At 38.6% G+C, this 15491-nt stretch overlaps 1 protein-coding gene across 12 annotated transcripts in view; it reads right to left on the bottom strand.

The window, feature by feature from the left end:
- The window catches only part of VPS13B (vacuolar protein sorting 13 homolog B), a 980186-nt gene extending 966648 nt beyond the window's left edge, over positions 1 to 13538 (bottom strand). For 3 of the 12 annotated variants that reach the window (XM_053558620.1, XM_053558621.1, XM_053558622.1), the window contains exons 1-2: positions 12916 to 13153; positions 445 to 588 (exon numbers count right to left, since the gene is read on the bottom strand). In XM_053558620.1, coding sequence (XP_053414595.1) covers positions 445 to 588; positions 12916 to 13062 — 291 coding nt within the window. In that variant the 5' untranslated portion in view covers positions 13063 to 13153. The other 9 variants (XM_053558619.1, XM_053558624.1, XM_053558623.1 and 6 more) reach the window with 6 other exon arrangements.
- Positions 13539 to 15491: the final 1953 nt, after the last annotated feature.

Genomic DNA, 15491 nt, shown 5'->3' with positions numbered 1-15491 from the left:
CCTGTCTCCACCTCCCAAGTAGCTGGGACTACAGGCACCCACCACAACACCTGGCTATTTTTTGGTTGCAGCCACCTTTGTTGTTTGGCAGGCCAGGGCTGGATTCAAAACCGCCAGCTCAGGTGTTGCGGCTGGCACCTTAGCCACTTGAGCCACAGGCACCAAGCTGATTTATTTATTTTTTTGAGACAGAGCCTCAAGCTATTGCCCTGGGTGGAGTGCTGTGACGTCACTGCTCACAGCAACCTCCAACTCCTAGGCTTAGGCAATTCTCTTGCCTCAGTCTCCTGAGTAGCTGGGACTACAGGTGCCCACAACAACGCCCACCTATTTTTTGGTTGTAGTTACTGTTTGGCAGGCCCAGGCTAGATGAGAACCCACCAGCTCTGGTGTATGTGGCTGGTGCCTTAGCCGCTTGAGTTACAGGCACCAATAATTTCTTACCTGTATTCCATCCATAAGTTTCAAAATGCATTCCATTGTATTGATGGTAATTACCACTGGTTCTGAACCCAGTTTTGTCCATGGCACATGAATCCTCAATTCGTGAATATGCCCACTTAAAAATGTGAATGGTAATTTCAGCTCCTTAAAACACAAAACATTAATTAAAGTTAATAAGCACTTAATATTTTCATTCTTATTTGCAAATTCCTTTCTTAAAAGACAAATATTTTCAACACGTTTATTAAAAAGTAGCATCAAATAACTTGTTAAAACATACTTAATAATAAATAACAAAAAATTATTGTGCAAGCTTATTTGAAAAGTTACTTAAGCACTCTTGGCCTCACTTTCCTACTCTGCTGAATGGAAATACTATACAGTACCTGGTGTATGTTAAAGTCTGATATATGGGGTTGATGGCAGTAGTCACAGCAGTAGACAGCAGTAGTACTTGAGATAACTGCAATGATATTTTTTAATGGCTATCTAAAAAGTATATCTTCACTATATATATATATATATATTTTTTTTTTTTTCTTTTCTTTGAGACAGACTCTTACCATGTCGCCCGTGATAGATGCTATGGAATTACAGCTCACAGCAACCTCAAACTCTTGGGCTTAAGCGATTCTCTTATCTCAACCTCCCATGTAGCTGGGCCTACAGGTGCCAGCCACAACACCCAGCTATTTTTTGCTACAGTTGTCATTGTTTAGCTGGCCCAGGCTGGGTTCAAACCCAACAGCCAAGGTGTATGTGGCTCGTGCCATAATGACTGTGCGGGTGCCAAGCCCACAATATGTTTTAAACAAACAGAATAGAACTATAAGACAAGTTGAAAGGCTTGGCATCTGTGGCTCAAACAGCTAAGGCGCCAGCCACATACACCTGAGCTGGCGGGTTCGAATCCAGCCCAGGCCCACCAAAGAAAAATGATGGCTGCAACCAAAAAATAACCGGGGGTTGTGGTGGGCGCCTATAGTCCCAGCTACTAGAGAGGCAGAAGCAGGAGACTCGCTTTAGCCCAGGAGATGGAGGTTGCTGTGAGTAGTGATGCCATGGCACTCTTCCCAGGGTGACAGCTTGAGGCTCTGTCTCAAAAAAAAAAAAAAATACAAGTTGAAAGGGAAGCTCAATTGGAGACACGATGATGACTTGAAAAAATAAAAATTGATCAACCTTAAGAAAAAAAGATACACTGGAGCAAGATGGCGGCCGAGTAACAGCTTCCTTGGAACTGGGCACGTCTACAGGTATGGCAACTTGAAGTGAAAGGAAAATTAGGGCAAGGAAACTGATAAAAGAAATCACTCATGAGGAAGAATCAGAAGAAAACTCCTGGCAACATGAAGAACCAGTCCAAAGCAACCAGTCCAAGGGACCATGAGGTAGCTACTGCAGAGCATTCCACCTACAAAGAAATGTTAGGAATGATAGGAAGGAAATTTAGCATACACATAATGAAAACAATGAAGGAAATGGTGGAAACAATAAAGGAAACGGCTAATAAAGTGGAAAATAACCAAAAGGAAATCCAAAAACAGAATCAAATACAGATGAATGATATGAAGAATATAGAAAGGATATAGCAGAGCTTAAGGAACTGAAGCAGTCAATTAGGGAACTTAAAGATGCAAAAGAAAGTATCAACAACAGGTTAGACCATGCAGAAGAAAGAATTTCGGAGATAGAGGACAAAATTCTTGAGATAACTCAGATAGTTAAAGAGACAGAAAAGAAGAAACAGAAAGCAGAACGTTCACCGTCAGAGTTATGGGACTTCATGAAGCGTTCGAACATACAAGTGATAGGAATCCCAGAATAAAAAGAAGAATGCCCCAGAGGAATGGAAGCCATACTAGAGAATATTATAAAAGAAAATTTCCCAAATATCACCAAAGATTCTGACACACTGCTTTCAGAGGGATATCGGACCCCAGGTCGCCTCAACTCTAATCGAGCTTCTCCAAGACACATTGTGATGAACCTGTCCAAAGTCAAGACAAAAGAAAAGATTCTGCAAGCTGCCAGGAGTAAGCGCCCGTTGACCTACAGGGGCAAATCCATCAGAGTGACCGCAGACTTCTCTAATGAAACTTTCCAAGCAAGAAGACAATGGTCATCTACCTTTCATCTACTTAAACAGAACAATTTTCAGCCCAGAATTCTGTACCCTGCTAAGCTAACCTTAAAAATTGATGGAGAAATAAAATCATTTACAGATAAACAAACATTGAAGAAATTCGCCACAACAAGACCAGCTCTACAGGAAATACTTCAATACTTCAATACTCTACATCCACCACAATGGATCAGCAGCAAAGTAAGAACTCAGAAATTAAAGGACAGAACCTAACCTCCACACTGATGCAAAAGATAAAACTAAGCAATGGACTCTCACCAAGTAAGACGAATAGAATACTACAACACTTATTAATTATCTCAATAAATGTTGATGGCTTGAATTCCCCATTGAAGAGACATAGATTGGCTGACTGGATTAAAAAACACAAGTCATCCATTTGCTGTCGGCAGGAAACACACCTGGCTTCAAAAGACAAATTAAAACCCTGAGTCAATGATTGGAAGACAATTTTTCAGGCAAATGGAATTCAGAAGAAAAGAGAAGTTGCAATCTTATTTTCAGATACATGTGGATTTAAAGCAACTAAAGTCAAAAAAGACAAAGATGGTCACTTTATATTGGTCAAGGGAAAAATACAAGAAGATGTTTCAATTTTAAATATTTATACACCCAATTTAAATGCTCCCAGATTTTTGAAACAGACCTTACTCAGTCTGAGCAATATGATATCCAATAATACCATCATAACAGGGGACTTGAACACTCCTCTTACAGAGCTGGACAGATCCTCTAAACAGAAATTAAACAAAGATATAAGGGACTTAAATGAGACCCTAGAACAACTATGTTTGATAGATGTGTATAGAACACTCCATCCCAAAGATAAAGAATACACATTCTTCTCATCACCCCATGGAACATTCTCCAAAATTGATCACATCCTAGGACACAAAAAAAAAAAACCTCAACAGAATAAAAAAAAATTGAAATTTCACCTTGTATCTTCTCAGACCATAAGGCACTAAACATGGAACTCAACTCTAACAAAAATGTTCAGCCCCACACAAAAGTATGGAAATTAAACAACCTTCTGTTGAATGACAGATGGGTGCAGGAAGAAATAAAACAGGAAATCTTTAACTTCCTTCAGCATAACAACAATGAAGACACAAGCTACCAAAATCTGTGGGATACTGCAAAAGCAGTTTTGAGAGGAAAATTTATCGCTTTAGATGCCTACATCGAAAAACAGAAAGAGATCGCATCAACAAACACACAAGCCATCTTATGGAATTGGAAAAAGAAGAACAATCTAAGCCTAAACCCAGTAGAAAAAAAAGAAATCTCCAAAATTAAATCAGAGATCAATAAAATTGAAAACAAAAGAATCATTCAGAAAATTAATGAAACAAGAAGTTGGTTCTTTGAAAAAATAAATAAAATAGATAAACCTTTGGCTAGACTAACTAGAAATAGAAAAGTAAAATCTCTAATAACCTCAATCAGAAATGATAAAGGGGAAATAACAATTGATCCCACAGAGATACAAGAGATCATCTCTAAATACTACCAGAAACTCTATGCCCAGAAATTTGACAATGTGAAGGAAATGAATCAATATTTGGAATCACACCCTCTCCCTAGACTTAGCCAGGAAGAAATAGAGCTTCTGAACTGACCAATTTCAAGCACTGAGATTAAAAAAACAATAAAAAAGCTTTCAATAAAAAAAATGCCCTCGTCCAGATGGCTTTACACCAGAATTCTATCAAACCTTTAAGGAAGAGCTTATTCCTGTACTGCAGAAATTATTCCAAAAAATTGAGGAAGAAGGAATCTTCCCCAACATGTTCTATGAAGCAAACATCACCCTGATACCAAAACCAGGTAAAGACCCAACGAAAAAGGAGAATTTCAGAACAATTTCACTCATGAATACAGATGCAAAAATTCTCAACAAAATCCTAGCCAATAGATTACAGCTTATCATCAAAAAAGTCATATATCACAATCAAGTAGGTTTCATCCCAGGGATGCAAGGCTGGTTTAACATACGCAAGTCCATAAACGTTATCCAACATATTAACAGAGGCAAAAATAAAGACCATATGATCCTCTCAATAGATGTAGAAAAAGCATTCGATAAAATCCAGCATCCTTTTCTAACTAGAGCACTGCAGAGTATAGGCATAGGTGGCACATTTCTGAAACTGATTGAAGCTATCTATGACAAGCCCACATCTAATATTTTAAATGGAGTAAAACTGAAAGCTTTTCCTCTTAGAACTGGAACCAGACAAGGCTGTCCTCTGTCACCTTTACTATTCAACATAGTGCTGGAAGGTCTAGCCAATACAATTAGGCAAGACAAGGGAATCCAAATGGGAGCAGAAGAGGTCAAACTCTACCTCTTTGCTGATGACATGATCTTATACTTAGAGAATCCCAAAAACTCAACCACAGCACTCCTGGAAGTCATCAAAAAATACAGTAATGTCTCAGGATATAAAATCAATGCCCACAAGTCAGTAGCCTTTGTATACGCCAATAACAATGAAGATTAAGGACACAACTCCTTCACCACAGTTTCAAAGAAAATGAAATACCTAGGAATATACCTAACAACGGAGGTGAAGGACCTCTATAAGAAAATTATGAAATCCTAAGAAAGGAAATAACAGAGGACTTTAACAAATGGAAGAACATATCATGCTCATGGCTGGGAAGAATCAACATTGTTAAAAGTGTATACTTCCCAAAGCAATCTACCTATTCAATGCCATTCCTATTAAAATACCAACATCATACTTTCAAGATTTGGAAAAAATGATTCTGAGTTTGAGGTTGCTGTGAGCTGTGATGATGCCATGACACTCTACCAAGGGCGACATAGTGAGACTCTGTCTCCAAAAAAAATGTAAATTACAGAGTTGAAAAGTAAACAAATGAAATTAAAAATTCACTAGAATGGCTCAACAGCTGATTTGAGCTGGGAAAAGAATGAATCAGTGAATTCACACCTGGACACATCATAGTCAAAATATGAAAGCCAGGGACAAAAACAAAATTTGTCAGATATAAGGAAATTCTAAGTAGTTAACAGCTAACTTCACATTAGAAAAACTATAGGCAAAAAAAAGCAGGATGCATACTCAAATAATAAGAGAAAATAACTATCTACCAAGAATTTTACATCCAGCAAAGTTAACATTCAACAATAAGGGTAAATTAAAAGCATAACCAAATAAATAAAAATAAAATAACCAATTTCTTTTTTTCTTAATTTCAGATTATTTGGGGGCTACATACATTTTGGTTAGTTTGCTTTTATAAAGTTAAAGTCAGAGTACAAGTGTGTCCTTTACCCAGAAAGTGTGCAATATACCCATGCAATGGACCCACTAGGTGGGACTTTACCCATCACCTTCTCTACCATGGGAAGAAAGAAAAGGAAAGGAGCGGGAAAGGGGGAAGGGAAAAAGAGTAAAGGGGAGGGAAGAGAAGGGAAAGGAAGGGCAAGGGAGGGGAGGGGATGGGAGGGGATGGGAGAAGATGGGAGAAGAAGGAAGGGAGGGAAGGAGGGAGAAAGGGAAGGAGAGAAGGAGATTATCATGTAAAAATACATGTAACAAACATTGAGGAAAATAAAGCCTGTTAGTTTTGTCATGCAAATTATAGGAAGCAAAATCAGATAAAATCCTCTTGACTAGGTTTGGCACCCATAGCTCAGTGGTTAAAGCACTGACCACATACACTGGGGCTGGCGGGTTCAAATCTGGCCAAAGCCCGCTAATCAACAATGACAACTACAACAATAAGAACAAAACAAAGGGTGTTGTGGCAGGCGCCTGTAGTCCTAGCTACTTGGGAGGCTGAGGCAAGAGAATTGCTTAAACTCCAGAGTTTGAGGTTGCTGTGAGCTGTGACGCCACGGACCATTTGGTTCAAAATTCTTTGTTGTTATGTAGAAAGCCACCAGCCACCTCTTGCGGCTTGGCGCCGGTAGGACAGTGGTTACGGTGCCAGCCATACACACCAAAGTTGGAGGGTTTGAACCCAGCCTGGGCCAGCTAAAACAACAGTGACAACTGCAACAAAAAATAGCTGGACGTTGTGGCAGGTGCCTGTAGTCCCAGCTACTTTGGAGGCTGAGGCAAGAGAATCACTTAAGCCCAAGAGTTTGAGGTTGCTGTGAGCTGTGATGCTACAGCACTCTACTGAGGACAACACAGTGAGACTGAGGGATAATACTACTTACCTTTTGTGGTTCTTATTAATGATTAAATATTAGAATTCGTATGCAAGTAAGGTGCTTAGAATAATGTTGGTCCATGATAAATGCTTTGTAAATATTGTCTTTGTTACAGGTACTGATCATTATATAATCTTGTGCCAGCTGAATAATGCTTGAAGTAATTACTGTATCTTCAAAATAATGTAATGATGACAAATATTTAAAAATTGTAGCCAGGGCACTCTACCAAGGATGACATAGTGAGACTCTGTCTCAAAAAAAATAATAATAAAAATCCTATCAAAGCAGTGTGATACTGACATAAACGCAGAAATACAAACCAAGAGAATAGTATTGAAAGCCCAGAAATAAACCCTCACATTTATAACCAAATGATGTTTGACAAGGTTCCAAGACTATTCAATAGTGAAGAGTTAGTCTTCAAAACTGGTACAAGGAAAATTAAATAACCTGTTCAAGGGACCACCCAAGGGACTGTAACAAATTGGTCAATATATGAAGGTAGTCAACATAAGGAACTAGGCCTACGGTACTGATACATACATGTGGCAAATATCTAGTCTATGAAGATTAGATCAACTTAAGGAGGTGGCCAAAGTAGAGGTGTCATTAGATTTAGCAATGATTTATTGGATATGAAACCAAAAACCCAAGTAACAAAAGAAAAACATATCAAAGTTGAACTTCAACAAAATTTAAAACCTTTTGCATCAGAGAACATTAAACAGAGTAAAAGGCAACCAACAGAACAGAAGAAATCCAAGTAAATCATGGATCTGATAAGGGCTCAATATCCACAATACATGAAGAACTCTTACAACTCAACAACAAAAAAACTCAATTTAAAATTGGACAAAAGACGTGAACAGATATTTTTACAAAGAGGTTATAAAAATAGCCAGTAAAGGCTCAGCACCCATACCGCAGTGGTTAGGGTGCTGGCCATATATACCAAGGCAGGCAGGTTAGAACTGGGCCCGGGTCTGCTAAACCACGACAACTGCAACAAAAAAATAGCCAGACGTTGTGGCAGGTGCCTGTAGTCCCAGATACTTGGGAAGCTGAGGCAAGTGAATTAATTGCTTAAGCCCAAGAGTTTGAGGTTGCGGTGAGCTATGACACTACAGCACTCTACCGAGGGTGACATAGTCAGACTCTGTCTCAAAAAAAATAAATAGCCAATAAGCACATGAAAAGATACTCATCACCAATCACCAGAGAAATGCAAAGTAAAACCACAGAGATACAATTTCATACCCATTAGAACAGTTATAATTAAAAAATATATACATATGGGCAGTGCCTGTGGCTCAGTGAGCAGGGCGCCGGCCCCATATGCCGAGGGTGGCAGGTTCAAACCCAGCCCCGGCCAAACTGCAACAAAAAAATAGCTGGGCGTTGTGGCGGGCGCCTGTAGTCTCAGCTGCTGGGGAGGCTGAGGCAAGAGAATCACGTAAGCCCAAGAGTTAGAGGTTGCTGTGAGCCGTGTGACGCCACGGCACTCTACCCCAGGGCAGTACAGTGAGACTCTGTCTCTACAAAAAAAAAAAATATAAATATATATATATATATATATATATATGAAGTATTGACAAAGATATGGTGTAACGAGAATCCTTACACATTGCTGGTAGAAATGTAAAATCGAGCAGTCACTGTGGAAAACAGCAGGGCAATTCCTTAAAAAAATTAAACATAGAATTACCATTAAGATCTAGCAATTGTATTTCTGGGTATATACCCAAATAAATTGAAAGCAAGTTCTCAAAGGGATATGGCTACACCTATGTTCATAGCAGTATTATAGCCAAAAGAAGGAAGCAATCCTAGTGTCTGGGTATGTACAAACAATGCAATATTATTCAGTGAACTATTATTCAATGAAATATTATTCAGTCTTCAAAAAGGATGTTCTGTTACATGCTACAATATGGAAGAACTTTGAAGACATTATGCTAAATGAAATAAGCTGGTCACAAAAGGACAAATACTGAATGATTCCACTTACATAAATACCTAGAGTAGGCAAATTCAGAGTCATAAAGTACAATTGGGGTTGCAAGAGGCTAAGTTGCTTAACAGGTACAGAATTTCAATTGGGGAAGACAAAAAGTTACAGAGATATGATAATGATGGTTGCACAACAATGTGAATGTAATTAATGCCACAAAACCATACATTTAAAAATGGTTCAGATAGTAAATTTTGTTATCTATATTCTACAGCAAAGAAAAAAACCTAAAATATCAATCTTATATAAATTAATCCACAGATGAGGGAATACTTCCTAAATAATTTAATGAAGCCAACATATCTATGACATTCAAAACTGATACAAGGACTTCACAAGAAAGAAAAATCACAAGCCAATATCACTTACAAGCATAGATGAAACAAAATAAATCAAATTTAATGAACTGACTACAATAATATGTTTAAAAAAAAAAAAAATACATAATAACCAACCGGGCAGTTTATTCCAGAAATGCCAGGTTAGTTTAACATTTGAGAATTCAATTAGTATATCTCATGACATTAACAAAATAAGAAAAAAATAAGCTATCAAATCATTCGATGTAAATTTGATGAAACTCAATACTCATTCGTGATTTTAAAAACTCCCTGGAAAACGAGAAATATGAGAGAATTTCCTTAACTCAATAAAAGATGTTTATAGCTAACAACATACTTGATAAAATATTAAATGCCTTCCTACTGAAATTGAAAACAAAAGAATGCCCACTGCCATGAGTCTATTCCACATTATATAATAGGTCCTAGCCAGTATAATAATCAAAGTAAACAAATAAAAGATATAAGCATTGCATAGAAAGATGCAAAACTGTCATTGTTTGCTGATTACATGATTGTACACAGACAATCTAAAAGAACCAAAAAGTTAGACAAGTTAGAAAGGCCAATGGATGGAAAGTCAATATACTAAAATCAATTGTATTTCTATGTACTGGTAACAAACTATTAAAAAATTAATGATTTTTTTTTTATTAGTCAGTAGAGTGCTATGGTGTCACAGCTCATAGTAACCTCAAACTCTAGGGCTTAAGCTATTCTCTTGCTTCAGCCTCCCAAGTAGCTGGGACTATAGGCACCCACCACAATGCCCAGATATTTTTTTGTTGCAGTTGTCATTGTTGCTTTACCTGGCTCTGGACTGGGTTTGAACCCACCAGCCTCGGTGTATGTGGCCAGCACCCTACCCACTGAGGTATGGGAGCCACCATAAGCAAGATTTTATGGGACAAACTTTGTTCTGGAGAGCTGAGGTAAACATGTCTCAGTATATTGTTAAAGTATTGCACAAATTCCTTTATTGTTTACCACGTTTTATTTCATAAATTTTGGAATAAATAATAAATGTTTTATATACAAAATAATTAATGATATTTATAGCACCAATAAAGAGAGATAAAATTTAGCAAAATATATGTGAAATCTCTCTGTAAACTTCAAAATATTGCTAAGAGAAATTAAAGGCCTAAAAATACAGAAAATAATACCTGGTACATGACTAAAAAACTCAATACTATGCCAACTCAGTATTTTAATATTATTACCTCCCAAATTAATTAACATATTCAATGTAATCCAATGAATATGCAAAAAGATTTCTTCTTTTGTTAGAAATTAATTCTAGGCCAAGCCCAGTGGCTCACACCTATATCCCAGCCCTCTGGAAGGCTGAGGCCAGCAGATAGCTTGAGCTAAGGAGTTTAAGACCACACTAAGCAAGAAAGAGACCCCAGTCTCTTCTAAAAATAGAAAAATTAGCTGGGCCTTATGGCAGACACCTGTAGTTTCAGCTATGTGGGAGGCTGAGGCAGGAGGACCACATGAGCCCACGAGTTTGAAGTTGCTCTGAGGTAGGCTGAAGCCACAGCACTCTAGCCTGGGCAATACAGTGAGACTCTATCTCAAAAAAAAGAAAAGAAAAGATAGAAAGAAATTAATTCTAAAAAGTATAAACTGAAATTAAACTGTAAAAGTACAAAGAACATAAAATAGTTATGATAATCTTGAAGGAAAAAAGAACTAAGTTGTAGGAATTACACTGTAAGATATCAAGACTTATTATAAAAGCTACAGTAAAAGATAGTATTAGTAACACAACAGATAGACTACCAAACAGAAGAGCTCAGAAACAAATCTATGTACATATGTCAAGCTTACTGCAATTACATAGGAAAAGAACAGTTCAACAAATGGTGGAAATCAAATGAACATCAATGGGGAAAAAAATGAATCTTGACCTCTATTACACCTACAGAAAAATTTGAGTGAGAGAATACAATGAAGCTCCTAATTTAAAAAAAAAAAAAGGAGGACTATTTTTATAACCTTGGAGTGAGCAAAAATTGTTGAAGACAACAATGAAAGAAATGCTCTAACCATAAAGGAAAAGATTAATAAATTAGACCTCAATAAAACTGTTCAAGACACCTTTAACAGTCAAAAGAGAAGAGAACAGAGAGAAGATATTGTGAAACAGATATAGCAAAGGACTCATTTCCAAAATATATGAAGAACTCCTATACATCCGTAAGACAGGAAAACTAATTTTTAAAAAGGCTAAGAAACTTTACAAAAGAGGATATCTGAATGGCCAAAAAGTACCCAACATCATTAGTCATTAGAGAAATGCAAATTAAAATTATGAGATACCAATACACATCCACCAGAAAGGCTAAAATCAAAATAACAAACATACCAAATAGTATCAAAAATGTGAAATAAGCGGAATTCTCATTCATTAATGGTGACACTGTAATTGATAAAAACCACTTTGGAAAACAGTTACAGCTAAAACTACCCCCTACGTATAACACCTAGGAGAAATTAATACTTACATCTATCAAAATACATGTAAAACAGTTCACAGACGTTTCCTTCATAACAGCCAAAAGTATGAACAACCCAAATGTCCATCAATAGAACAGATAAGTAAATTGTGGAATCTTTATACAATAGACTAATACAGGCAGTAAAAAAACAAACTATTCTCATGAGTTAATCTTAGCCACATTTTGGAAAAAAAGAAATCAGACCACAAATAATTCCAATTTATCTGAGGTTCAAGAATAGGTAAAACTTAAGTTGATAGAAGTTGAATTAGTACTTGACTCTTTGAGTAGAGAACACTGATTAAAAGTGGGATAGGTAAGCCTTTTGTGGTGCTGTAAAAAATATTCTATTTCATGATCTAAATGGTAATTGCACAGGTGTATACATATTTAAAAACTGAGCTGTTATACTTAAGATTTGTGCTCATTAAAAAAAATAATAAAATGAAAATATTAAGTATTCAACTAACCTTGAAGAGAGAAGGAGCCAAGAGTCTTATTTCTTAACTCTAGATTATTCAGCAATAAAGGAGGCAGTGGAATATAACCAAAAATTATGGATAACTATTAATATTACCATCCCTTATCTCCTAAAATGCGGTTAGTCTCTGGCTCTTCTGAGTTTCCACAGGTCCTCAAACCCTAACAGCATTGCTTGCCACATGTTACTAGTAAACGTACTAAGTGAATTACTGTGTGAACTTCGCAATTACAGTTCATTTACATCAGATCATTATTATGTTAAAAAAAGAAACTTAAAAGATTAATATGGAAGTTTCTAATTTACTGCCATTCTTAATCTGTCTACTCAGTACTCTGAGGATGCCTTGGGTAATGTCATCTTTCGTACCCAGAGAGACAGAACACATGATCTGAATTTGCCGTCCTTCAGCCCCTATCACTGCCCAAAAAGGAAAACAGGAATGTAATATTTCTCAGCTTCTTACAGATTTTTAACAATATAAATTAACATATTCATAAGCTGGAGAATTGATAAAGAGCTGACAAATTCTGACAAGAACAATGAAATTGTGGAAGCAACTCTGGGGAATCATAATCTAATAAATCATCGCTAGGAACAAACCATTAAAATTTTTTCTGTAAAATAAGGTCCTGAGTTTCAGGGTGGCCGGCCAAACTATGTTAACAGAAAATTTAAGTTTTGGTAGCACAAACTCTACACAAACTCCTATAAGCACAGGAAACAACGGATTACATGTAAACAACCTTAAAATGTTCCTAGTCAATGACAGCTACAGAGAGCTTACCTGTTCCAGTACATCCAATTTCAATTCAAGCTTGCTGAGAACCACGTCTCCACCCCATAGTGAAAGCTGTAGGTCCGACGGCTTTAAGTTCTTGATGTAGCGATTCACATAGCTCATTAAAATTGGAGTTACATATGACTCCAGCATCTTTTAGGTGAGAAGCCAAAGTCAGAAGCTGAAATTGGTAAAGCCAGAAACGTCAGAAGCAGCGAAGGCAAAAGCATTTCTCAGGCCGAAAAGCAGCAGACCCCACCAAAAGCGGCCGCTCGCTGCCTCTCAAAGCAGAGAAAAGTCAAATGGACTCCCTCCCTCCAGCTGCAACTTCCTCACAAGACAACTCTCCTCACCTCGCCGGACGAGAAGTGGGAGGAAGAGATAGTTACCAGAAGAGAGCCGGTCTCCTGGAGAGGGAGGATGAAATGAGGTAGGATTCCGTTTGGCTGCTGCAGCCCTTCACCAACCTAGTCACCCCGCGAGGCCCTCACCTCCCGGAACCCAACCGGATCTGCCACCACACAACAGAGCTAGAACCTGACCAGAGCCAAGTTCCCTCCTGCTCTTCCGCACTCCACCCTCCGCTGACACTCACGCCAGACAGTACCGCTGCGTCCCCTCCACCTCCCGGTCCCTGGCACCCGCCCCCGGCGGCGACTCAGCTCCCGAACAGCGCCACTTCCGGAGGTGCCCTACTCGGTACTCAAAACAAACTGTCCCTCCACCGCCGCTACTCGCCTCAGCGGCCGGACGAGATTACTCCGACTGGAGAAGCTACTCAGGGCGTCTTCTTGAAGGGGAATTCTCGAGTTCGCCTAGCCTACGTCCCCGCTCCGATTCCGCTAGTATATAAGACAAAGCTCTGGGAAGTGTCAGGGGGAGAGAGGCGGACCCGAAAAGGGGAGACACCAGAGATCCGGAAGTGGCGCTCCGGGAGAGGGTGGCCGGGTTGACTGTGGTTGCAGGTGACCGGGCCGCAGCCTAGCGGCGGTTCCCGAGGAGGAAGTGGGGCTTTCCGGTGTCCAAAGGAGGGTAAAGCCGACATCTCCACAAAAGAGAAGTTACTGTTGTAGCCGGGTGTTGTGGCGGGCGCCTGTAGTCCCAGCTACTCGGGAGGCTGAGGCAAGAGAATCGCCTAAGCCCAGGAGTTGGAGGTTGCTGTGAGCTGTGAAGCTACGGCACTCTACCGAGGGCGATAAATTGAGACTCTGTCTCTAGCAATAAAAAAAAAGAAGAAGAAGAGGAAGAAGTTACTGTTTCTCGGTAAATGGATGGATTGGAAAGAGGAACTTGGGTTCAATGGGAAGAGCGGAGCAGTAGGCCTCAGGTAGGAGGAGCAAGGCAGGGAGACAGTTTTAAATCCAGTCGAGGTTTATTTGCTGAACGGATGGTGGGTGCGGGAAGAGAATTGAAGGGATAGGATGTAAAACCTTGGAAGATGCGGTTTGACCAAACGCGTTCAAGATGTCCCGTCGTTACTCTCACAAAGCAATAGTAAGGAATTCCCTGGCGTACTGGTGCGGGGCAGAGGAGAAACTGTCAAAGAGAAGAGTGTGTGACACCTTTTGATTGCAGTTTGAAGCGGGACTTCAAAAAGCTGCAAGAATATCAAACTGAAGACGGAAATGAGACTTATAGAGACAGTGAAAAGAAAAGGAATGAATTCTGCTTGAAGGGGTTTCGCTGGCTTTATTAAGCTGTAGTGAATGTATCAAGTATTACCTTTCCTTGTAATAATTTGCAAGATGCGAAACTCAAACATCCAACTTAGAAAACATACTGGGTTTAAAGCGCTAGCTCTTGAGGCCCGAGCGCTGTGGCTCAACCCTGTAATCCGGTAGTCCTAGCACTCTGAGAGACCGAGGTGTGTGGATCCCTGGAGCTCGGAGTTCGAGACCAGCCTGAGCAAGAGCAAGACTGTCGCTACCAAAAATAGAAAAACTAGCCCAGATTTACTAATAATGAAAATAATAGTTTAGCACACACAAAGAAAAACTGCTAATTGCTAATTCAGAGCAACTGTTCCCTCACAAAAAGTCTTGAAGAATAACTCATATAGTTTGAATATGATGAAAACCTGCCCAATTAGCCAAATAAAGTGATTTTTTAGTTATCTGCATCATTTGAAACACAGGTTAAAACCATGACTTAGATGTTTTAATTTAAAGAAAATTAAATTGTATAGAAGCTGTCAGCAGTCTACAATAGGAACTCCAGGTCTTGTCATTTTTCTAGAGAAAGAAAAAGCACCTATTTTTATCATGTGATAATCTAATAAATAAAAACGCTGTATTAGGGTAAATTGAACGGATATAGAGGTCGTACATGAATAACATGTTTTAAAATAATAATACATATAATACTACACATAATTTGTTCTAGTGTGCTTTTTTTTCTCTTGCAACCAACAAAAAATAGTCTAGTTCCTGGCCTTGGAAAATTATCTGGGCACTGGTTTTTGATTTAAGTATCAGTAGTTTTCAACTTGTGTTCTCTTGTGCCCTGTTCTAAAAGCAGTCTGGATAACTTTAATTCCTTTTCACTACATTGCTCTTTTTTAAATGCCAAATGGGTAGCCTTTC

The sequence above is a fragment of the Nycticebus coucang genome, chromosome 13 (genome assembly GCF_027406575.1).
Source record: "Nycticebus coucang isolate mNycCou1 chromosome 13, mNycCou1.pri, whole genome shotgun sequence".
NCBI classification, from domain to species: Eukaryota; Metazoa; Chordata; class Mammalia; order Primates; family Lorisidae; genus Nycticebus; species Nycticebus coucang.
This window is presented reverse-complemented; position numbering and strand designations above follow the sequence as displayed.